Genomic DNA, 24,449 nt, shown 5'->3' on the forward strand with positions numbered 1-24,449 from the left:
TCACACACACGCACACACACACACACACACACACCGGAAGATGTGAAGCCCCCCCCCCCCCGTGACTTAGGAGAGGGTAATAAATTGCTCAGGTTTTTTTATTAGATCATCCTACAGCCGACAACGGTTTTTTAAAATTTAATTAGTAATGTAGCCCCTTCACATTCGCAAATCCGATATTCACAGTCTTGGTTGTTGGTAAGTTGGCCATGAACAACTAAACAGAAATATTTCTGGAGCTTACCGAAATATCATAGAAACACACTATAGACAATGTGGACGGCAAAAACAATACTTGAATCACATAAAATGAATTAATATATCGATATTAGTGTTACATAATAGTTGTTAGTGTAAGTGCATACCAGGTCTTTAATATTAGAAGTCTTGGCTTTGGTTTGCCCTGCATCTTTGTCTCGGTAAGCCTGGCACACTTGTCTTTGTGCCCGTACAATCTCATATTTCTCGCAGTAACTTTTAACCTTTTCAGAAAAGTTAATTTTGTAGCCATTAATTTAGCATTTTTAAAAATGGGTTCAAAACATTGTGCTCCCAGTGTGTACAGTAGTAGCTTTGGGCCTACAGGATTTGTATACTATATGAAAATCATTCAGGCTAGCAAACTGTTAAAGGTTGAGAATAGGGATGCCCAAGTATTATTTGCAAATTTTCACATTCAAGAGGATCTTTCGCCCCTAACCCTCGCAGGTTTGAAGGGGTTACAGTACTAAAGGAGATGTGTTTCTTCTTAACCAGTTTGGATAAACATGTGAGCCTCTAGTTCCAGTTTTGTTTGGACAGAGAAATTATTCTCTTGTCAGTTTTGCAATATAACTATAGTCAAGGCGAAAAGTTTGAGAATGACTCAAATATTGATTTTCACAAAGTCTGCTGCCTCAGTTTTTATAATGGCAATTTACATAAACTCCAGAATGTCATGTGGAGTGATCAGAATAATTGCAATTAATTGCAAAGTCCCTCTTTGCCAGTAAAATTAACTTAATCATAAAAAACCCATTTCCACTGCATTTCAGCCCTGCCAGAAAAGGGCCTGCTGACATCATGTCAGTGATTCTCTCGTTAATATAGGTGACAGTGTTGATGATGATAAGGCTGGAGATCACTCTGTCATGCTGATTGAGTTAGAATAGCAGACTGGATGCTTTAAAAGGAGGGTGGTGCTTGCAATCATTGTTCTTCCTCTGTTAACCATGGTCATCTGCAAGGAAACGTGAAGCCATCATTGCTTTGCACAAAAAAGGGCTTCACAGAAGATGCTGGTAGTAAGATTGCACCTAAATCACCCAATTAACAGATCATCAAGAACTTCAAGGAGAGAGCTTCAATTGTTGAAAGAAAGCTTCAGCATGCCCAAGAAAGTCCAGCAGGCGCCAGGACGTCTCCTAAAGTTGATTCAGCTGCGGGATCAGGCAGAGCTTGCTCAGGAATGGCAGCAGGCAGGTATGAGTGCATCTGCTAGCACAGTGAGGTGAAGGCTTTTGGAGGACGGCCTGGTGTCATGAAGGGCAGGCTGATATTATGCAAAATGTACTGGGATTGGACTGCTGAGGACTGGGGTAAAGTCATTATCTCTGATGAATCCTCTTTCCGATTGTTTGGGTCATCCGGAAAAAAGAGTAGAAAAGGTGAGCACTACCATCAGTCCTGTGTCATGCCAACATAAAGCATCCTGAGACCATTCATGTGTGGGGCTGCTTCTCAGCCAAGGGAGTGGGCTCACTCACAATTTTGCCTAAGAACACAACCATGAATAAAGAATGATACCAAAACATCCTCCGAGAGCAACTTCTCCCAACCACCCAAGAACTGTTTGGTGAGGAACACTGCCTTTTCCAGCAAGATGGAGAACTGTGACATAAGGAAAAAGTGATAACTAAGTGGCTCGGGGAACAAAACCTCAACATTTTGGGTCCATGGCCAGGAAACTCCGCCGATCTTAATTCCAGCGAGAACTTGTGGTCAATCCTCACGAGGCGGGTGGACAAACAAAATCCCACGAAGTCTGACAAACTCCAACCATTGATTATGCAAGAATGGGCTGCAATCAGGATTTTACACCAGAAATTGATTGACAGCATGCCGTGGCAAACTGCAGAGGTCTTGAAAGAGAAATGCCAACACTGTTGGAGGAAGGACTAACACGGGCATCAAGGCGCTGAACTTCACGTGGTATACACACACACAACCATTCAAAAGTTTGGGGTCACTTGCAGTAGAAATTTCCTTGCTTTTGAAAAAAAGCATGTTGTCTTATTAAAATAATTTTAAAAGGTTCATTGACAATTAGTAAACCCTTTTGCAATTATATTAGCACAGATAAAAATTGTTGTGCTGATTATTGAAGCAATAAAACTGGCCGCCTTTGGACTAGCGGAGGATCTGGAGCATCTCCGACTGGGGGTTCGACTGCAAGCTCAAGGCGTCAGAAACAAAGAACTTTCTTCTGAAACTCGTCAGTCTGTTCTTGTTCTGAGAAACGCAGGCTATTCCATGTGAGGAATCGCCAGGAAACTCAGAATCTCATGCAATAGTGTGTGCTACACACTTCACAGGGCAGCACAGCACAATAGATAGAGGAGAGGGAGGCCCCGGTGCACAACTGAGCGAGAGGATAAATATATTAGAGTTTGTAGTTTGAGAAACAGGCGCCTGATAAGTCTTCAACTAGCTCAGTTGAAAACGGTCTCAATGTCAACAGTGAAGAGGCAACTGCGGGATTCTGGCCTTCTAGACAGAATTACATATAAAAAGATAAAAATAAAAAGAAAAGACTGAGATGAACAAATGAACGCAGACACTGGACAGGGGAGGATTGGGGAGAAGGTGCTGTGGATAGATGAATGTAAGTTTGAGGTCCGGATCACACAGAAGAACGTTTGTGAGACACAGATCAAACGACAAGACGCTGGAGGAGGGCTTGATGACATCTGTCAAGCGTGGTGGAGGGAATGTGATGGTCTGGGGCTGCTTTGGTGATGGTAAACTGGGAGATTTGTACAGGGTAGAAGGGGATCTTTAAGAAGGAAGGCTGTCACTCCATTTTGCAACTCCATGCCATACCCTGTGGACGGTGCTTAATTGGAGCCTACAACAGGACAGCGACCCAAACACAGCTACAAACTATGCAAGATCTATTTAGGGAAGAAGCAGTTCCTACATAAGAAGTGCCCATCAATTACGTAAGACGTGCCCAATCCAACTTGTGGGAGATGCTTCAGGAAGCACGGGGTGAAATCTCGTCAGATTACCTCAACAAACTAACATCTAGAATACACAAGGTCTACAGGGCTGCAAATGGAGGACTATTTGACAAAAAGCTAAGTTTGAATTACATTTAATTATTATTTTAATTTCTACCTTTGTCAATTCCCTGGATGTCTCCATGACCCCCCCTCCCTGTATAATCCCACAATCCCCAACCTCTTTCTCTAACCCCCAACATTAGGCTTCAGCGTGATCTAATCAACACATTTTGCTGAATGGAAAATCTGCAATTAACCAATAATATTACTATAATATTACCCAAGCATACCTTAGACACTTCCCACCTCTCCAAAAAATCTTTATTAAAAGCCTAATTTGTCTTAAACTAAACAGGTTCACCAGATCTGTGCCCCTTCTTTAATGTGTCACCACTGACTAGGTCTAAGTCCAAATGACACATTGAAATTCCCCTACAATAAATTCTGCTAAATGAAAATACTACTGTATAACAAAAATATTGTACCACCAAAGTTTACCCTACACACTCTCCCCACCCTGGGGGTGTGAGACAACAGTGCCACCCTCCTAAACGCTAAAAGCATCGATAATGTGATTAATGGGAGGGAAGTAAATGGTCACACTCTTGCTATAACAGCGCTGAAGCAGTGAATCACAAAGCCGTGTAGGACGGGGCTCAGGGGAAACCGGGTGGTTTGCTGGCATGTACAGTATTTATGAGGGCAAAACGGCCTTTACTCATGAGCCGCCACCCCAGACGACATACCTCGCAGCTATAGGGAGAGTTCCGAAAAAGTGAGAGACAGACAGGGGCAGCCCCAGATAACCAGAGTCAGACAGGGATAGCCCAAGATATCCAGAGCCAGACAGGGATAGTGCAGGATAACCCAAAGACAGATTGGGATAGACTGGGATAACCCAAGACGGACAGGGATAGTCCGGCAAAGCCCGTGACAGACTGGGAGAGCCGTATTTCAGCAGACATGGGTACTGTATTTCTGTCCACTAAAAAAAAAAAAGAAATTAAATGTTTTTTTACGACTATGACAGTTCAATTCCTTTTATTAATTTGCAGGTACAATTGCAAGAATCCGAGCTGATCTCTATTCTGTCAAGCATGTATTTTATATACACGTTTGCATCAGCATATCAGAATTGCTAGTAACTCAACTGTAAGGTGCAGGGTTTTAATGGGCCTGTGATTTCAGGCCCTTCTGTCCCTCGGCTCCAAAGACACCCCCTCGCATGGCAAGATGAAAACAGCCCCGTTATCTCAGTGCTGCAAGATGGCAGGGAAGAAACTTAGAAAGTTACTCAGTAACCGTATAACGGAGGGAAAAGCAGAGATCCATGGGGGGGGGGGGGCATCTGGGACAAAGGCAGGATCTCGCTCGTCCGCTGCATGACATAAACACGGCTGGCTGTGATGTCAGAGGACAGCGGCTGGTTGGCTCCAGAGTGGGGGTTGGGGGGGGGGGGGTCTCTCGGAGGGGCAGGGAACAGCTGCGGCGCAGACACACAAACACTCACACACACGCAAATATAGAACATGGCCATAAAAAGGCATGGATGCCAGTAGCGGCCTGGGATCCTCCCAGCGGCCTGCCAGAGCCAGTGGATCCTGCCAGCGGCCTGCCAGAGCCAGGGGATCCTGCCAGCGGCCTGCCAGAGCCAGTGGATCCTGCCAGCGGCCTGCCAGAGCCAGGGGATCCTCCCAGCGGCCTGCCAGAGCCAGGGGATCCTCCCAGCGGCCTGCCAGAGCCAGGGGATCCTGCCAGCGGCCTGCCAGAGCCATGGGATCCTCCCTTAGGCCTGCCAGAGCCAGGGGATCCTGCCAGCGGCCTGCAAGAGCCAGGGGATCCTGCCAGCGGCCTGCCAGAGCCATGGGATCCTCCCAGCAAGCCTGCCAGAGCCAGGGGATCCTCCCAGCAAGCCTGCCAGAGCCATGGGATCCTCCCAGCAAGCCTGCCAGGGGATACTGCCAGCGGCCTGCCAGAGCCATGAGATCCTCCCAGCGGCCTGCCAGAGTCATGGGATCCTCCCAGCGGCCTGCCAGAGCCAGGGGAACCTCCCAGCGGCCTGCCAGAGCCAATGGGATCCTGCCAGCGGCCTGATGCTCTGCAAGGCAGCTGCTGTTACTGCAGCTTCTGCATCTGCTGCTGTCTGGAAGAGACAGAGCAACTAGAAAGACAGTGTCCTGTATGCACTCTGTGTGTCTGTCAGTGTGTGTGTGTGTGCGTGTGCGTGTTATGAATATATTACATTGTGGGAACACATAAAAACCTAAGGAAACTCAGTTTTATAAAAATCAATGACTACAATGAATAAATTAAAAATGGCAAAAGTCTTGTAATTTGTTTGGTTACTTATGGTTAAGGTTAGGGCTGGGTAGAGGTTAAGGTCGTCATAGTTGGGATTAGAGTTTTTCCCATAGAAATGAATAGACGGTCAACAATCGCCCGTCTATCTACAATGAAGCTCTGACATGCAAACTTCTGTCCGGGTATGAAGGGGCTGTGTGTCCAGCATTGCAGGGTGACCCCTCCTGCCCCCCTCCCCCCATTTGGTTTGGCTGTGCGTCAGTCATGCACTCGGAGCCACAAACGCAGAGCATCCCCCTGTACCTGCCCCACATGATCCCCTGGCCACAGTTGAGCCCAACGCCAGCTGGGGCTCTGACACGACCATATCCTAGGGCTGGGCTTAATGTTTAATGGGGCAGGCAGGTTATAGTCTCTACACAGCAGCAGTCATAGGCCATAAACTGGAATCTAGAGACTGGTGTTAAAAAGCCTGTAGTAGGACTGGACTAAGTGCGATATTAATTCCAACATGGCATGTTATGTGCCCCTCCTCCTGTGTGCCACGCCCCCTGTGTGCCACACCCCCTGTGTGCCACACCCCCTGTGTGCCACGCCCCCCTCCCTACCTCGTGTGGCATCCCCGTGTCATTAGCTGTTTCTCTTTGCGTTTCATTCATTCTGTGTATCCAAGTCCGCGTTAGAGTATGTTTCGCCAGTCCGGTCATTGACGTCGTGAAGTCTTTGTATGTTCCTGTGCGTATTTTTCCTAATTAAACTCCATATTCACCCGACTCCTCAATTCCTGCTCCTATTTCTCCAGTCCGTGCCCATGCGTTCATGACATTATGCACATCTGATTCTTACATCGCTAGTCAGCTATATTAAAATGAGGCTTTTTCTTACTTTCAATTATGTACGAAGATTATAGCACGGGGGTTAAAATACTGTTTTTACTCTGTCATAGGAAAAAAAAACTTAGCAAGCTTTGCAATTTTGAGTATTATTCCTATTATAGATTCAAACAGGTTCAAAAATCTGCCGCTTTTGCATGAGCGCAGCATATATTCTCTGAGACAATTGTAATCACTTTCATCCTTGCCATTACAATCACTCGAAGATGGGTTTGTGAGAAATTTGTGATCTTCTTTTTTGTTTTATAAATACCTCAATATTTATTACAATGAAAGCATATTGCTGGGAGATAAAACACACTATATGTCTGCTGTATTAGTTTAATCAACAAAGTATTTTTTAATTTCTTGTCGTGCCATTGCATGACATTGCATCCTTGTGTTTGGTAATAGGAGGTTCCTAGCCAGACAGTAAAGAGTTTGTGGAGGTTATTTGGCCAGTGGTCATGTCATCAGCAATATCAGTCTGTCCCTTCTGACAATCTGAATGACAGCACTCCATCTTACACACTGCTTTCTTTTGCTTGAATCTGCTGTCCGGTTTCCCTTCCCTCTCCCTCCTTTGTATCCCTTGACCCTGCAGGCCAGCACTCGCAGATCTGCAGATACCCCACACTCCAACATGCCATCCCCCATCCCCTCTCCGCTGTCTGCATCTCTAAGCATTAAATCGCTTCCCTTTGAGCTCAGGGCTTTGTTCCCACCAGCCTGTCAAGCCATACGAAACCCTAAAGCTAGCAGGATGACATCACGTTAACCCCCGCTGCCCTGAGGCTGAATGCGCAGGGAATGTGCCACATTGGCGCTCTTTGGGTGAGGGATAATCCCACAGCAGCTGGGCTCACAGGCTGGAAACGTTACTGCGCTGGATGGTGGATCAATCAGCTTCCTCTGAAGGCTTTCAAACCGGTCACGCACACGGCGATTCATGCACACGGCGATTCATGCACACGGCGATTCATGCACACGGCGAATCACACACACCGTGATTCTCGCACACAGCGATTTATGTATTCGGTGATTCATGCACACGACGTCGGCCTGCAGCTCCTGGCTGTTATTTTATAGTGATTCAGTTCAAACGGGACAAATGTTAGACCCGGAATATCTAGGTCAGCTCAGTCTTTATCCAAATAAGGCGCCGTCAGCAACATCATTCTGATCTGGGGCAGCTAATTTTGCTCAGCTCTGGCTCAGACGCAAAGTTTATTACTGCGATTGTTTTTATTGGCCAGTTTTAAGAGAAAAGGGGGAGTCACGTGACGTCACGTTTTACGGCATGCGATGGATGGGAAACAGGCAAGGAGTGTGGGGGGGGGTGTTCAGTGAGGCAGGACAGAACAGAAGGATGAACCTGGGCCTTTCCAGTGATCTGCAGTGTCTCAGCTGGCCGGTCTGCTGGCAAACTACCGTGTCATTCACACCAGACCGGAGCTACATGCTGCTGCGGCTAAACCATAAATCATCGGAAGCAGCTTCATGGTCAAACTGGACTCAACCTTTGTAAGAAATAATGCAACTGCAAAATGCAACAGCGCTGGACTAAGGTGCATGTTTGCTACACACACAAACACACACACACACACACACACGGCAACCTCTATGGAAGATGTCCCATTGACTATTAATACAATAAATAAGTCTTAAGATCAATCATACAAAACTCTACCAAAACTGGCAAAACATTTGGGAATTTTCTTAAAAAAGCCAGATGACACTTTTGTGCCCGATGTGATTTTTGTGGAATCATTCCCGCTGATTTTCAGACATGCCTGCTGATGTCCCCCCCCCCCCCCCCCCCCCCCTCCCCGGATGAGTAGGAGGGGCAGACTCAGGACAGCCACCTACCTGAGCAGGCTCCTGATGTGTGCTGCTGATCTTCAGGAAGTTCCTCTGCACTGCAAGAGCGCGGCCCACCATCTCCGCCTGAACAAGGTGACCCAAAGGTCAAGGGTCACGCCTTCACTATACTCAACAGTACAAGCAAACACAGCATTTAAAATTGTTACATAAACATGTTATATATACAGTATCCAGTCCTCATGTATGCTTATTTACAGCGGAGGACAAATTGACATGTAGAACAAAAACATTTAAGAGCCGTGTGTCAGTCGCCACACACCCCCACCCAGAAGACAGTGAGACCCACAGACACAGTGAGCTGTGCTGTGTTCCCGCTGCTAATGCTGCTCCTCGCTTTTATCAATCAAGTTCAGAAGCCAAAGTGTCCTTTTTTGACGCTCCTGGGCCAACACTGCACACCCATTTTAAACTGCCCTCAGAACGTCTCCCTTTCAACCAGGCCACCATCACGTATTTCAGCATTCCACACGGTGCGGCTTCAAGTAAAACACCCCGAATCACCCGCTCTCTCTCACTCTCTCCTACACACACACACACACACACAACATCCCTCCCTCCAGGCTCTGGAAAACTCCTGCTTCCACACTGTGCCAGGGAAACACTGGCCATATTTGGGCAAAGGAGTTCTCTCCTGTCACAAAAGAACTAAGAAGAGTGTTTGTCCATAAAAGGAACAGTTTAAACACTATTAGCCAAACAAACCCCTCTAACCCCCCCTCCCCTCCACACACACACACACACACACCATCTTTAATATGGGAGAGGCAGACAGAGCACCAGATCGCATAGCTGTTGCCTTTCCTGGTGTTACCCTGTAACTCCTCACTTGACTGGGACTTCAGATTAATTCAAATCTGCTCTCTGCTTTAATCACAGGGGCCTGTCCCTCCCTCTCCGCATCCAAAGATGCACCAAAAACGACGCCTGCAAAGAGTATCCAGAGATGTGAGGCCAGATCTCACTGTTCACGGTAGGACAATCACATCCTTCTGCCTGCACCTCCTTCTGATCCTCCATGAGAGAGGTTTCCAAGCGACTTCACGTGTCACGTGACCCCAGGTGGCGCATCAAGACCTTCTCCGAGGCCGAGCAGCAAGCCATCCGCGCTGGATCTCAGCCCCCCCACGTAAACTCGGCTTAAATACTGGCTCAAGCTACCAAAGTTGCGAGCACCTCCTTCGCACCTCCTTCGCACCTCCTTCACACCTCCTTCACACCTCCCGTCAGTAAAAACGTAGGTATCATGCGACTCGGCAATGTTTCTTCACTACTATAAAACAAACAAGAGCCTATCTGACAAATGCCACACAGAGCTGGGGGGGGGGTTATGTGTGCCATTTCCTGTCCATTGGTGACTCGTATCAGTTCAAAGACGACCTGCAAGGGCAAACAGGACAAGGCTTGTCGCAGTGGTGAAATCAACCAGAGTGTAACTGAACAGTGAAGGAGGCGTTACACCTCCAGGGGACCGGGTACAAATCCTCCGGTATAGGTGCACTGGCGTCTGAGAGCCGCCCTCAGTGAGTGACCGTGAGTATCCGCGCGTTGCCTGTCTGGGACTGGCATCCCTTGTCTGGTTCCCACTTCTTCCTTGGACAGGCTCCAAGCTGACTCTGATCCTCAGCTGGATAAATGGTTATGGAAAATGGGTGGATGGAGATAATCTCCTCTGTTCCCAAATAGCCCAGGAGAGCAGAGCGCTTGTGACTTGCTGCACCCTACGTCACTGTATAGAAGTCCTGCACTCCCAGTTAGCTCTGGAAGAATTCCCTCTTTCTCCTCTTATCTGCTTGGAAATTGATGTGTAATTCTGAGAAAAAAAATGAAGCATTATTATTCTATTCAGTGTATATGATTCTATTAAAATGCCAAATCTTTATTTGTATTTATCTGTATATTTATACATAATGAACAATGACCCATGAAAGCATACACACCAATTAGTTAATCGTCGTGTTGTGGGGGAACATTCATTCACCGGACAAAATTTGCTTACCAAGCCACAGGTCAATGGAGAGGCCTCTATCACTGTTACAATAACAATGTTTCCTAGGATACCCACATTAAAACGGCCTTTTTGGGGACATTCCCTTAGTCAGGCACCACATTGCCAACCAAAGGCCCAAACTCAAAGACTAAGGACATTTCACAGCAAGCCATAAGTCAGGCGTCTGAGAGGCACAGACGAGGGTAAATAAGAGAGAGGAATCAGCATATCTGAGCCCAGTTCTGCTCAGTCGCTGTGTAATAACAGATGGCTGGTGTCGCCCAGATACCAGATCAGGCCGTCCCGCTAAACAGAGATAGACTTGCAGGCACCATAGTGAATGTGCATCGGCCACTATCCAGGACACCTCAGGGCTGGACTGTACAGAGGGGGTCAAGAAGGAACTCTTTAAGGCAGTGCCGTCGGAAGTGGTTTGACATTGGATTGTTGAATAATAAACATGTAATCATTTAAAATGTTTCACAAATAAACATAACCAAAAAATAACTGATATATATGATAAAAATGAGTTTGTCTGATACATGTTCACACATGAGCTCAGTGAATTGGCCTCACACTGCCACCAACGCTACCTTCTAGCCTTACAGCAAGACCTCATTCTTTGCTCTCATAGTATACCAAACATAGTATACCAAACATAGTATACCAAAACAGCATGATGTGGTGTGCTCCGCTAACCAAATTTGTTATGTTACCAAACAAGTTTTGGGTGTCCCAAAACGCATCTCATTAATATTTTAGCTGTAGTATTGATCTGTTTACCAAATATAGGGCGTAAATAAATGCCCGCATGGTACGGAAAAGCTGGCGTCCGGCCAAACGCTACACCTTTGATCTAAAGCCCTGGTGATTATTGCACATGCACCTTATAAAATCGATATGATATCGGCCAGCCCGACTTCCCGCCCTCCCCAAACGCACAGATCACACATCTAACTCCTTACTCTGCGCACATTTCAGCCCCCTTCCCCACCTACTCCGACATCCCTTTTGCTAGCCTGGCCTTTCACGTTCATCATTAAATATTCATTTAAAACAGGACTGTTTTAAAATCTTTAATGAGGATTTTAATGCGTCTTTTACTCACTTGAAGGGAAAGGTGAAAATGGAAACATTTCGCGTTTTCATTTGTATGTCTGCCTGTGTTTGCACTGGAGTCGTTTGTGTGTGTGTGTGTGTGTGTGTGTGTGTGGGGGGGGGGGGGCATCTGTCTGTGTGAGTGAGTGTGACTTTGTTAAGGATATATATTTATATGTACATGTAGCAGCTGAACCGAGATCAAGACAGCAGTTGTCACCAGCCTCCGCCTCTAACAGATGGAAGTGTGTGTGAGATTATGGCTCTCAATACCTTGTTGTTCTTCACAATGGCCACCATAGTCTGCCTGCCCCCCCCCCTTCCTCTCTGCGTGTCAGTGCATTAAACCCCACTGCTCCAGCGCACCTCCTCAGCCATTTACAGAATTTATCCAGCTGCTCGTCCATCCCCCACCAGAAGCACTCAGACTCGAGAGAGCCCCCTAGGGGACAGACGCAGGACAGCGGGTGCTCACATGCTGGGCGACGTCGTCTCCGATGGCTCGGCTGATCTCCAGGTACTCGCAAACGGGGCCGGCCAGCAGCAGGTCAAAGGCCTCCACGCACGGCGCCAGGCCTGCGGAGGCAGGGACACCTCGTCAGCATCTCTCCATCAATAGCCTACACTGCTTAGATGTGTTTGTTATTATAGTGTGGTGCACATGACAGCAGATGTATTTTCGGCCTTAGAGACATGTGACAGTTTGCAATAACTGGTGACAGAGGACTTATCCTTCCCATCATCCTCTCTGTTTTCATGAGTAAGGAAAACATGAGTAACGTGATATGGCAGTAAATAGCAGGAGGGTCATATATACTCACAATAAGCAGTATCCGGTAAATGCATTTTTTTGCACCCAAACATTGTACTTTTCTGCTGTCTTTTCTTGTAACCTTTATCTATTTATGTAGCATTTATTTGCTTTCTTTCTTTATCCATCCATCCATCCATCCAGCCGAGTACTCGCACCTCCGTTGATGCCGTTGATGTTGTCGCAGTCGGCCACGCCCCTGGCAGACAGAGCCTCTAGGCGAACCACGGCTCGTTCCAGACGCTCCACCAGTGCTTCCATTCTGGACGCCGCGGTGGACAGCCTGGGAGGCAGCAGACGGAGGGCAAAGTGAGGGCTGTGCGTCCGGAGTTCCGGAACTTTCACTACACATTCAACGGAAAAAAAAAAAAGATTACGAGCTTTCATTGTTTCACTGCTTTACATGCGCACTGGACAGAGTAAAGCAATTTTCAAAATTTCATACAATATTTCACTTTATCGTGTAAAAGCCATATTGGTTTTACAAGCAGTCAGTAGGTGAAGTGAACATTCACTCACTCTGTAAAAAAAAAAAACAAATTAAAACCAATATTTATAAACACATATTTTGCCTCTGACTTCATCATCAGTATGAAATACACACATAACCAAACACGGATAGACAGCCAGTTGCACTACAACTACAGTGAATATTTATTTATACACAAAAGTATTTTTGCAATCTCAATTTTCAGCACCAGGCTGTCAATTAACATATCAAGATACAAAATTTCTGTGTTAATAACATTTTCATTGGTCTTATAGAAAGGCTTCACTGGTATTATGAAAATATAAAGTTATAGAATAATGTATGTATTCCTATATATTCCTATGACAAAACAGAAGACACATCACTCAGAATGATCACTTATATTCAAAAATCATTGCATAATAGGCATGAGAAATACACATGGATTTTGCAAATATGAGCAGTGCATTCACTATTGCAGCTTTGGGTTGAGAAAAGGGAGCAGAGGTGGACAGTTCAGGTCCAGAAAGCAAAAATCCAGACCGACCAACCAGCTGAGTATAAAGAGTCACAGTCACGGAGGACTCAACTGGTTTGTTGAAACTAAATCTTGGTCTGAATTTTTACTTTCTGGATCAGAACTTTCCACCTCTGGCACTTTCTGCACTTTCCTCTTCGGCATGGTTACTGTATGCGACCCACAGTGTAGATCAACACCCTCATCACCTTCATATTTTTCACTTGGCAGATTTAGATGTCTTAAGTGCCCCCCCCCCCCCCCACACACACACACACACACACACACACACAACCTGGGAATATAAACAACCAATTGCAGTCTGATAACTCTTATTGACAGCCCGACAAAGCAATATAGGGTCTTGCTTTCCATTTGTGTGATCGGTGGTTTGATGACCGTGTCTGGTGATCTACGTTTGCTGCCCATTAAAACTTTTTTAAATGGTCAGTGTGTTAAAACCAGGACATACTGCTATATTTCCATCGTTTCTTGGAACAGGAATCAGGACTGTCCTGGTCAAGCCGAAACGCCAGGTCAATCCTAAGCTCCAGCCTCCAGCTTTAGAGGAGCAGCCCATTGTAAGGAGAGTAAAGGTGGATCGGGTTGGATCTGGGTGCCCTCTCATGTCGGCATGGCGGGTGATCATGAAGCTAGTGGTATGTAATGACACACAGATTGCACTATTTGGGCTAAAAATGTTGTTTGGATCACCTCAGTGAATAGACATGCTGCGGGTGAGATGGGAACAAACAAGGGAAAAATCATTGAACTAATATATAGTGCAGGTGGTGAGCTCCTGTCTAGTTTCATTAAAAAAAGAGGCCAAGATGGTTTTCTTCTGCTAAAATATTTTCAGGTCGTGCAAAACATGGGGACTCCCAGGTCAAGAGATTTGCTCCTGTAAGAGAGTCAGAAGGGGACCCCCTGTCCAAACTCAGAAGCACGGAGATTACATAAGTGACACGGAGCAATATCCGCAAAGTGGACCTTTTCTATACCCTCAGCCCATATCAATTAACAGAAAAGTGTGATTATCACAAATATTCTTATCACCTTTTCAGAAGCCGAAGTCTGTAAAATTCAGTCTATGGATCGGGATGCAACAGAACACACTGTAGATCATTTGGTAACACTTTACTTGAGGGGACACAATGTAGTAATACACTCGTACTTAATATATTAATTAACCAGGAGCTAACAGTTCGTTACATACATGACATGTTCGTTCATCATTAATCACTCATAACGGAATACGTATTTCATTCAGTTATTATATTTGTTCATGATTTGTACTTGAGTAGTAACTGAGTTACTTGTGTCCCCTCAGGTAAAGTGCTACCAACCACTTTTACTAATACTTTACTAATACTTTTTAAAAGTTAGAGAGGAGAGAGCTGATCACAAACAAGCAGAGACCGTAAACCCAGAGCCATAAGACGGCACGTTCGTCTGGATGCTGTGTTAACTGGAGGAATGTGAAAAACAACTGGATTAGGTTGGAGCAGGGCCACAGCAAAGAGGCACACAGCTCCCTGCTGAAGACACATCAGAGAAATTATATTAGAGCGTTTAGCTTTAGGGGAAAAAGGTCACAAGCAAAAAGCTCCTTATTTGTATATGAAAACTTTTTCTCCACCCATTACAGTCACAACAAGCCACAAGACTGAAACAATCTGTGAATTTCCATTCTGAAAGCAGCCACCTGTAGTTACCAGCATACTATTAAAATGGGAGAAGCTTCTCTGCAGAAAGATCCCTGCTTGATAGAGGGACATATCGCTGGCCCCAAGGTGACGTGACTCGTTACAACTATTGACGGGACAATTTGATGTATCAGAAATCTTTAATCTCTACCGCGATTCAATTAATGGACTGTCAAATTATTTTTGATGAAGTAGATTCAAATCTTTGTTTCAGTAATAAAATGTACAGATATTACCATGGGAACTTAATTACATAGTATTAGGAGAACACAAAGAAAGTAGAACCTCAGAGCGTTCATTTTTTTAGTCCAACCACTATCTCTGTACATGTTCCTATGGTGCTTTTATACCAAAATACCCTGTAATGTGCTGTTATCAACTAATATTGCTAACAATGGCAAACAATTACCTGGACTAGAACTGGGGCCTGTTTCAGGAAGGTCAGGATTTCTTGCTGAGCCAGATAACTTGTCGGATTTAAGGTAGTCTGGGCGAAATATAAGTGAATGAAGTTAAAGACTATTTAAACTGGGGTAAATTAAATCCTACAAGTTATCTGGCGAAATTAGAAATCCTGCTTTTTGAACGCAGCATAAATATCAGCCAGCAATATTGGCTAAGACTGACACCACAGACAGATGCTGATATGTTAACCAATATGTCATGTATCTCCAAGGGTAACATTACTTTTTATTTACATCTACATTTACATATTTAGTGGACATCGCAAATATTCATGCTGTCTTGACTAGCTAGCTAGTTACCACTTGAATGCTGATACCGTAGCTTGTAAAAACAATGACTTTTTTTGCGCTATAAAACAAAGATACTTCCCAAAAGCATCATAGCACTAAGATTAACACCACAGCACAAAGATCATCAGGCAGCGCTTCCTATATGAATATTACTTGTAATTAGCCTTCCCCTGTCATCCTACTTTCAGAAGTTCACATTCTGGGATTGTTATTCGACCCCCAAAAATAAATTCTAACATTATAGTTCGATACTTCTAATCGCCCCCTTAATAATCAATTCATCACAATTTCTTGATGCATCTTTACACTTCTGCTCCTTCCTCCATAATTTTTAGCAACCACATTACTATATATCCTGACACCGTGTTCTGCATGACAATTTATGGCTGTATCATAGTCACATAATTAAGATAATTAAGATCTCATTAATTGATCACAAAGTCAGCAAACAGGCACGCCAAAGGTAATATCAGCAAATCATCATTAGACCATGTTCTCGTGACACTCCGTCGTCACAAGAATAAAAGGTTGCAGTAATGATCAAGAGAGCATCTAGACAAGCGCAGCAGAAAACAGAGATATTAATCCAACCGATTATACATGAAACAAGCTTTCTAAGCAGACCTTGGATTGCAGTGCCTTACCCTGGAAATATGACACTGGGAAGCTAGTCAGGCTAGGTGTATCAAGCTGCACAGTGCCTAAGATCTGAACACACGACACACATCCATTTTCTACTTGGAAGAAACCTCATCTGAGCACCTGATCTGAGCCCCTGACGTTTGAAGGTGACCTCACTGGCCTGGAGCACTTTCTTAATTAGTTCGTCCAACACAGAACGGAGCTGAGGCACGAGGAGGGCAACTGCTGTTTATGTGTTGACTCGGCCATGTGCCAGAAGCCAGCCTGTAGCCCTCCGGCTACTTACTCTGGCTCCTGTCTCTCCACCACAGCTCTACTGACATCCAAGTAGGGCTGCAACAACTGATCGATAACGGCGATAATAATCTGTAATATAAATAGCTGACAAAGAATTTTGTCATTGATTGGCTGCATTTTTGCAATTTGCTGTGTAAATTGCATATGATGACATCACAACCTAGCAACACTATCACTTTTCTGCATGTTATTACAGCCTGTGCATGATCAGTATGCACAGACTAATTTGTGTACCTACTACATTCACTTGGCAAACCACAAAAGGCTGGAATAGCGTCTTTGCATTTGCACTTTTCTTTAAAGCCCGTGATTTGGCCAAACTAAGCGATTAGTTGATCGTCTGACCGCACGATTAATCGATTATGAAAATAATCGTTGTCTGCAGCCCAACATCCAAGTGGCTTCCAAAGACTCTGAAAAGAACAGCCAGAGGCTGGCGCTCATCAGCTGGAGTCCTCATGCACTGAATCAAAATATAGTTTTCCAGCAGAGTCCCTGCATCTAATGACCATACACCAGTCACAGACATTCGGTACCCCACAAGAAATCAGAATTCAACACAGATCAGGCTCAATAATTACTGATTAAATCAGTCCATGAGCTTTGACCGCTGGATGGAGCATGCAAATGGCTAGCTCCTGAGTACAGGTACAACAATGTTCACACGTTCATCAGAAGACCACTAGCCAAGAGCATGACTGAGGTGCTGGCTGGATTGGAAACACAAGTGCTATCTCATAATCCAGCGAGAGAATTCTCCCCATAATGCCAAATGCCTGAGGTGGGCTTCACTGGCTATTTCCGTAAGGTGGACAAGCTACTCTGACTACCAGACTGAGTGACAACCACTTCCCATGTAACAATGGGTAGGAACAGCATCCTGGGGCAAGTCAGAACCCCCTGCAGTCTGTAAGAGAAACAGTACACACATAATTATGATGACAACACACCCTGTTAGAAAACCACACCTGTGTCCAAAGTACAGCATTTCATAGGAGAATGTGCTACTTTGCATTCATACCAGATTTACCTCCTTTCCTGGAGAACCTTAGTGCTCTTTAACATAGATGGATATTTCAAGTCCAGACCGTAGAAATCCAGACTAAGATTTTGAAGACTATGCGACTGTGACTGGTTAGTTGAAACCAAATCTTGGTCTAGATTGGTACTTTCTGGACCTGAACTATCCACCTCTGCACTTCGGTATATAAGTTTTACATTGTAAGCAGTTCTACAGTCAATAAATCCATCCAATAAGCACAAATTGTTGTTTTTGCCCTGTATGAAATAAATGTCACCGGAGCTGTGATTGGTGGCAAGAATCACATGGTCATTTTGTGGTTATAAACTCGAAAACCATGTGACAACATCCATTCTGGTAGGTCATACCTATGTGCATCTACTGATCTACAGGATTTACCAAACTGAATGTTCTTATTGAATTTAATGTTTTAATTCACCTGGTGTATCTTAATTATCTATCTGTGCTATCAAATTGTCAGTTTCGGTCAATACATTTTGGCCACAGAACCTATTTAAGTAGTGGTTGTCCACCTAATTCACTGTCCAGCCAAAAAAAGGTCACCATTTGAATTTATATCAGCAAATACTTAAGAGTCAATGACTGGATCATTATTACAGCTCAGCAACGTTATGCAGCAGTAAAGTCAAATCAGCTGAGTACCTGAATCTACTGACTGGCCAGGTTACACCTCCATCCATCAGCAATGGATTCTTTCTTTCCTGTTGACATGGGCATATTCAGGAAAAGAATGCCAAGATTCATTGGGTTCGAATTGTCAGAGAATGGTTCAGGGAGCATGAGGAATCATTTTCACGTATGACCACAGAGTTGTGACCTTAACCTCATTGAAGGTCTTTGGGATGTGATGAAGGAGGCTTTATGGAGGTTCAACTGACTTGTCAATACAGGATTTTGGTGTGAAATGAATGCAAATCTGGGTGAAAATAAAGGGTGAGATGTTGCATAAGCCTGTGGAAACAATGCCATAACAAATGTGCGCCATAATCAAAGCTTTTCTCATATTACCCGCGTTGACTCGCACAATTCCGTGCGCTTTGTTGAGTGGGATTTTCCACTAAACGCTACTCCCACCTCTTAAAACTTTTTTTTTTTTTTTTTTACAAATATTGCAAATCGCTGTGCTACTGTAGTTGCTGTTAAAAGTGTAAAATACTCCCAGGTCGTCACCCTCTTATCTGATAATCTCACGCTCCTCCTACTACAACTGGTATGCGCATGACGTCACAGCAAGCGGAAGTCATTGTGCTCTCACCCACTGAGTGCCAGAAAAACTGAGTGGCAGTGTTACTGTTCAGTTTTAATGCCGCAAAACTCGCATCTAAAACGGGAATGAACTGTAGTGCGATTGACTGTACAAATAGATTTAACACGAAATATGAGCTGTCTTTTTAGAGACTGCCAAAAACTAAATGAGTAAGTATCGGACGTGGATCGGTCACGTATACCCGATCCGTAAAAAGCTCTGGATTGGTGCCGATACCGATCAGAATATGGGATCGGTGCATCTCTGTTATAAATATTTTATTTAGAGGTTTTTAAGACTAGTCAGGATCACATGATGCCAAGGGAGTGTAATGTGAAAAACTTTCCTACTCTAAGAGGATCATATGGAAAAATAGCTAAATCTGAAAAAGGTAAACAATGTGATGTGTATGTGTGTTCAGCACCCAGTTACACATTCAAGAGGTGGTCCTGCTTAGTTGTAGCAGGACCTTAAGTAAACCATCAGCTCTCAGTCAGGAAAGAAAGACAGCATTAATCAAATGCCTATCAGCTGTGATCAGGGTGAGCTGAAGATCTGAGTCTAGCTGCGTCAGACAGAAGAGGGTCTAGGCGGAGACCTGATCTGTCCGAAACTTTCACATGTTGGCGTTAACAAGCAGCTGGTTATCACTCATTAGCTCATGGCCAGAGCTTGCACTCACGTTAACACGTATAAGGGAAATATCTACGCCTGACTTTGCTGCACATAAACGCAAAGGCAAAAGCGACAAACTCACCACGTTAGACACTGAAACTATTTTTGCACTCTGTAAAACAATATGCATTTATAATTGATTTATAATTGACTTAACAGTATACAATAAGCTGAATCAGTTATCTGGGATACAGCTGAGCTTATAATGAGGAAAATGTTTATATAACACAGAAGGCAGATGTCAAGGATGTTACGCATACAAAAATGCACCTTCTGTGAAAGCATAAGCAGAGAGTGGAGCACCGTTCATCAGTTTTCCATACAGTAAAATCCTAAGCAACGTAACGAGTCACAAAAACTGGGGTCTATAATGTGATCTATTTCAGCACGGACCCTGGCCTAAATCAATAATCTCGCACAGAAAACCAGGGCAGCCCTGGCAAACGTCGTAAATTAAAGCAATCAGCTGTGCTGAAGCGGCACCTGAGGTTACACCATTATACCCAGTTTCATGAATCATGACGCCGCACATCCAACTGCCATGTAACGAAACAGTAACCTTTATCGTATATAGCGTCTTTTCCCGTTCATCTGATTATTCATAAATACGCACATTCTAAGCTATGCAAAGCATACGATATGCGAGTAACTACGTGAACTACATATATTCAATCACAGCCACTTACCAGCAATTACATTACATATAAGCACAGCCATCTAACTGCGTACAAGAAGTCCTCCGCTACAATATTTTCTGTCGGAATAATAAATCATATGGGCAAGAAATCATATGATCGTGTTTTAATAATAGTTATTCCGACACTGCCATTAAAGTGAATACATGTATATAAATCCCGCATGTTACTGTGAAAGTGAGAGTCAGAAAGCGACAAACGCAGGGAATAACATTACCCCTCCCCCCAATCCCCAAGCCCGACCCTTTATTCAACCTGCTCCCCCTCTCACAAAAGCAATAAAACACCTTTTAGGATAAGCTCTGTAGCTTCGCATTAGTGAATAATAACACAATAGTACCTGTGATTTCTCCTTTCCTTATTTTACTGAGTGCTTTCTATCCCCCAAGTCTCCAGCCCGAAGACGGCGCGATCTGTGCAGGCAGAGCGGCTGTCAGTCAAACGGGACAAGAGGCGCTTCCGGGACCCTCCAAATAAAGCCACGCGACAAAAGGGGGACCGGCGTCTCCGGGCGGCTCCCTGCGCTCACGCCTCTCTCTCTGCCGGCGCCCACAGCCGCAGCAAAGCAAGACGCCTATATAAGGAAGAGGGGAGAGGTATCTGTAGGCAAAGCCGGCTGCGCTGAGTCCCCCCCCCCATACCGACCAACATGCACACCGGCGTGCGGAGAGCCAAGGATGCCGGTGCCATGTGTCTGAATACGCGGTAATCAATTGCAATGCTGATAGACAGCATTACTTAATACTGGCAAATGAAATAAGCGGTGTAGACCCGGTTTACTAAGACAGACTAATCTGAATTTAAATGCTGACTTTGGGTGAGGCTGTGAAATCACTGCAAGCTTTGCTCAGATCGAAGTATAAAGAAAAATACCAAGTAATGAAGTTTTATTTAGGTCTTCGCATCTGTATGGGACACAATAGGTGTGTGTTTGTCTGTGTGTGTGTGTGTGTGTGTGTGTGTGAGAGAGAGAGAGTATACCTTACTTTATGGGGGCACAATGTCCCCACAACTTGAATACCCATTTTATTTTCTCTTATGGGGATCAATTTCCTGGTCCCCATAAGGGAAAATTTAGTTTACTCAATTTACTAAAAATTTTATGAAAAGACTAAAAATGCAAAAGCTCTTGTATTTTGCTTGGTTACTTATGGTTATGGTTAGGGCTGGGTAGGGGTTAAGGATGCCATAATTAGCGTTAGCAATTTTACCATAGAAATTAATGAGCGGTCCTCATAAAGATATGTTTACCTGATATGTGTGTGTGTGTGTGTGTGTGTGTGTGTGTGTGAGAGAGAGAAAGAGAGAGAGAGAGAGAATTTGCAGCATCAAGTCAAATCTGACGAGCGATGCTAAGTTCCAGTGATTATAAGGAACATGGCCTTTCCAGTAGTAATTTGTGTGTCATTCGATTGTTTGAAATGCGACACAAAGCCCCAGGATTTCGGTATAAAATGTGTCTGACTCTCAGGCCACTCCCTACTCACAACGTGTCTGAAGGTCTCTTCTTTGGGTTGCCTAGTGACGACTTCATGCGGCAGACAAGACACACTGCAATGGATTACGCAAGTTCCAGGCGCCACACCATAAGCTAGACTTTGCTGGAGCTCCACCCTGTTACCATGTCAGTCACTTCTGTTATTTGCTAGAACAGTCAGTAAACATCAGACCCTTGACCGTGTTGTTTATTGTTCATGTTTATGCTCAGATAAGGTGGGCCTGCCCTTGGCTGGGCGCTTGGGCTTCTCCTTCTCATGCTTATGCAGTACAAAGCCAAATGGGTGAAGATTAATTTCCAGTGGTGTGTTTTGTGATTGACTGACATCCTCTACAGCAGACACATCCTGAGCCTGCATGGGGCACTCAGGGCTGAAGCCGCTAACGATTTGTTTAGAACGGATGTTTCAACAACCATAAAATCGGTTTTAGAATTCCATACATCATAACACTCCTAGTCCAGAGTTGTGTTTCTAGTGCTACAACTATAGTAACTTCAGAGAGAGAATATGATAACCTCAGGCAGTGGGTTGCACGGTGACACAGTGAGCACCACTGTTGCCTCACGCCTCTTGATCTGGGGTTCAGGTCTTCACCCTGGGTCCCTGTGTGTGGAGTTTGCATGTTCTCCTCGTGTCATCTTGAGGTTTCCTCCAACTCTCCAGTTTCTCCCCACCACAGTCCAAAAACATGCTGAAGTTAATTGTTGCCAAATTGCTTGTAGGTGTGAATCGTGTGTGAGTGTGTCCCATCCATCCCAACCCTGGATAGGATGAGCAGGTACAGAAGATGTAGGTCTCAGATTAGGTCTCTGGACTGAGTCCCTGATGTCTTAATATTCTAGCAACAGCCCTCTCTACAGGGTGTCCCCTACCTTGTGACCTGCGGTCACTGACTCCCCCTGCAACCTTACTGTGCTTGTGGATGAGTGAAAATGCTAACAATGTCTAAAATAGCATTTCGGCGATTAGGATTGGGATCATCTGAGGCAAAGGACCCGGAGTTTGTGGGAGGCTTCTTCCTGTGCTGTGTCATGCTATAGAAAATGTACACGAGTTGGTTTTGGGTTACAAGGCAGAAATAGCTCAGCTGAAGGGCAGGCATTTCTTATTGATGGGGAAAACGTACTGAATTATTGAGTCAAGTTCACCCTTCAGTGGGTTGCTGGGCCTACAGAATCGGGTGGCAAGTTAAGCTACACAACGTGACAGGTTGCACCACACCCAAAGATGCCTTAAGCGTCCGAAGAGCAAGGGCCTAGCAGGTTAGATCCCGCCGTTGACTGAAGTGTTTGACATCTCAAAGTCTCATTCAAACGATTAGCTCATTTTTCTGTGTGACCAACAACTTACACATAAACGAATAACAAAAGAGTAATGACATGTAAGCCCAATACCTCGAAAAAATGGTGGATGCTTCTTATTGTATTATTGTATTATCGTAAACTGAGTCCTGCATAATATGTCAAAACAACCAGGAATGAACCAGAATATTATGAGACAAGTAGGAGAACAAATTTAATATAGTTTGGCAGCCTGGATAAGTTTATTTGATTCTGGATAAGTTTATTTATTTGATTCGCAGATTCGTATCACTGAAATCCTAGGAAAGTCACATTGAATCAGATCGAAAGGAGTCCAGCTGTACCTGATTACCTGTACAGATCCCTCTGGATCCTCCTCACTGTATTCCCACTCATTCATTATTGCTGGGTTTGAATTGCTCCATTCAGCTTCAGTTTTGGGTACCTCGGCATGCACAGACTCTGATGGACTGAGGCGAGCTGTACCTGGATTAGATGAAGGACACACGGCTATTATTTGGTCCTTCTTTATGGAACTTCATGGTCCTAGATGTCCTTCTGATTATTCAGTGTTAAAAAGAAACTCTTTGGTGAAGCAGTGCATACTCACGTCTGGCATTAGACTATGCAATCCATCTTTCACATCCATGGACTAATAAAAAGGGAAAATGGTAACATCAGGAATTCTGATGCACTTCAAAACATTTTAGGGAAATAAGAAAAAAAAAACATTTATCATAACTTATTGATGTTCTACTTTTCAGAGGCTGAACAGGCAGAACTTTACTGTAGGCATTACTAGACGCTCACCTATCTCTCTGTGAATATTTTTTTTTCTAGTTTCATCCTTGCCCTCATTCATCAGCTTGTGTCAGTACCAAGCTGGAGGACACCTGCTGGAAACTATGCTTTATAGTGTTTACATTAACAGGAATCGTCAACTAACCAAAGTCAGCAAGCATGTAGCAGGCATTGTCATGATCTGGGGCTGCGTTGCGGGTGACAGAATTGATAACCTTTGCAGTCTAACCCAACATTGCTATCGCAGCGTACTTCAATGACATTAACTTCCAAAATTCCAATTCTTCAGCAGGATAATGAATGCAACACCGCTATCTCGCTAACAAGAAGATTGCAAGGAATCTAACCTCTGACCTGACGTGCCCATTCGTCGAACCTCAATGCCAACCTGTGAGAGAAAAACTGGAGATAAGTGTGAAAGTGAAGCAGGACACAGGCGCCCAAACTACCTCTCTGGCCACTGGTTTAAAAGCTGGGAGGACGCTTGAGGGAATTCATGCTGAATCCTGACTGAACGTCTCATGTTTGTGAAGCTCTTATCAAGGTACATTTTGAGAATCAAACATTCTTAAATTGCATTGTGCACTA

General features: G+C 44.5%; 1 protein-coding gene across 7 annotated transcripts in view; it reads right to left on the reverse strand.

Moving 5' to 3' along the window:
- The window catches only part of rbm24a (RNA binding motif protein 24a), a 47,506-nt gene that overhangs the window by 12,853 nt on the left and 10,204 nt on the right, over positions 1-24,449 (reverse strand). For 3 of the 7 annotated variants that reach the window (XM_048994037.1, XM_048994039.1, XM_048994038.1), the window contains exons 4-6: positions 12,375-12,499; positions 11,881-11,981; positions 8,306-8,383 (exon numbers count right to left, since the gene is read on the reverse strand). In XM_048994037.1, the coding sequence (XP_048849994.1) occupies positions 8,306-8,383; positions 11,881-11,981; positions 12,375-12,499 (304 nt within the window). Of the gene's footprint in view, positions 1-8,305; positions 8,384-11,880; positions 11,982-12,374; positions 12,561-20,251; positions 20,417-20,600; positions 20,820-24,449 lie in introns of those variants that run through there. The other 4 variants (XM_048994043.1, XM_048994042.1, XM_048994040.1 and 1 more) reach the window with 4 other exon arrangements.

This window comes from Brienomyrus brachyistius, chromosome 23, assembly GCF_023856365.1.
Source record: "Brienomyrus brachyistius isolate T26 chromosome 23, BBRACH_0.4, whole genome shotgun sequence".
NCBI lineage: Eukaryota > Metazoa > Chordata > Actinopteri > Osteoglossiformes > Mormyridae > Brienomyrus > Brienomyrus brachyistius.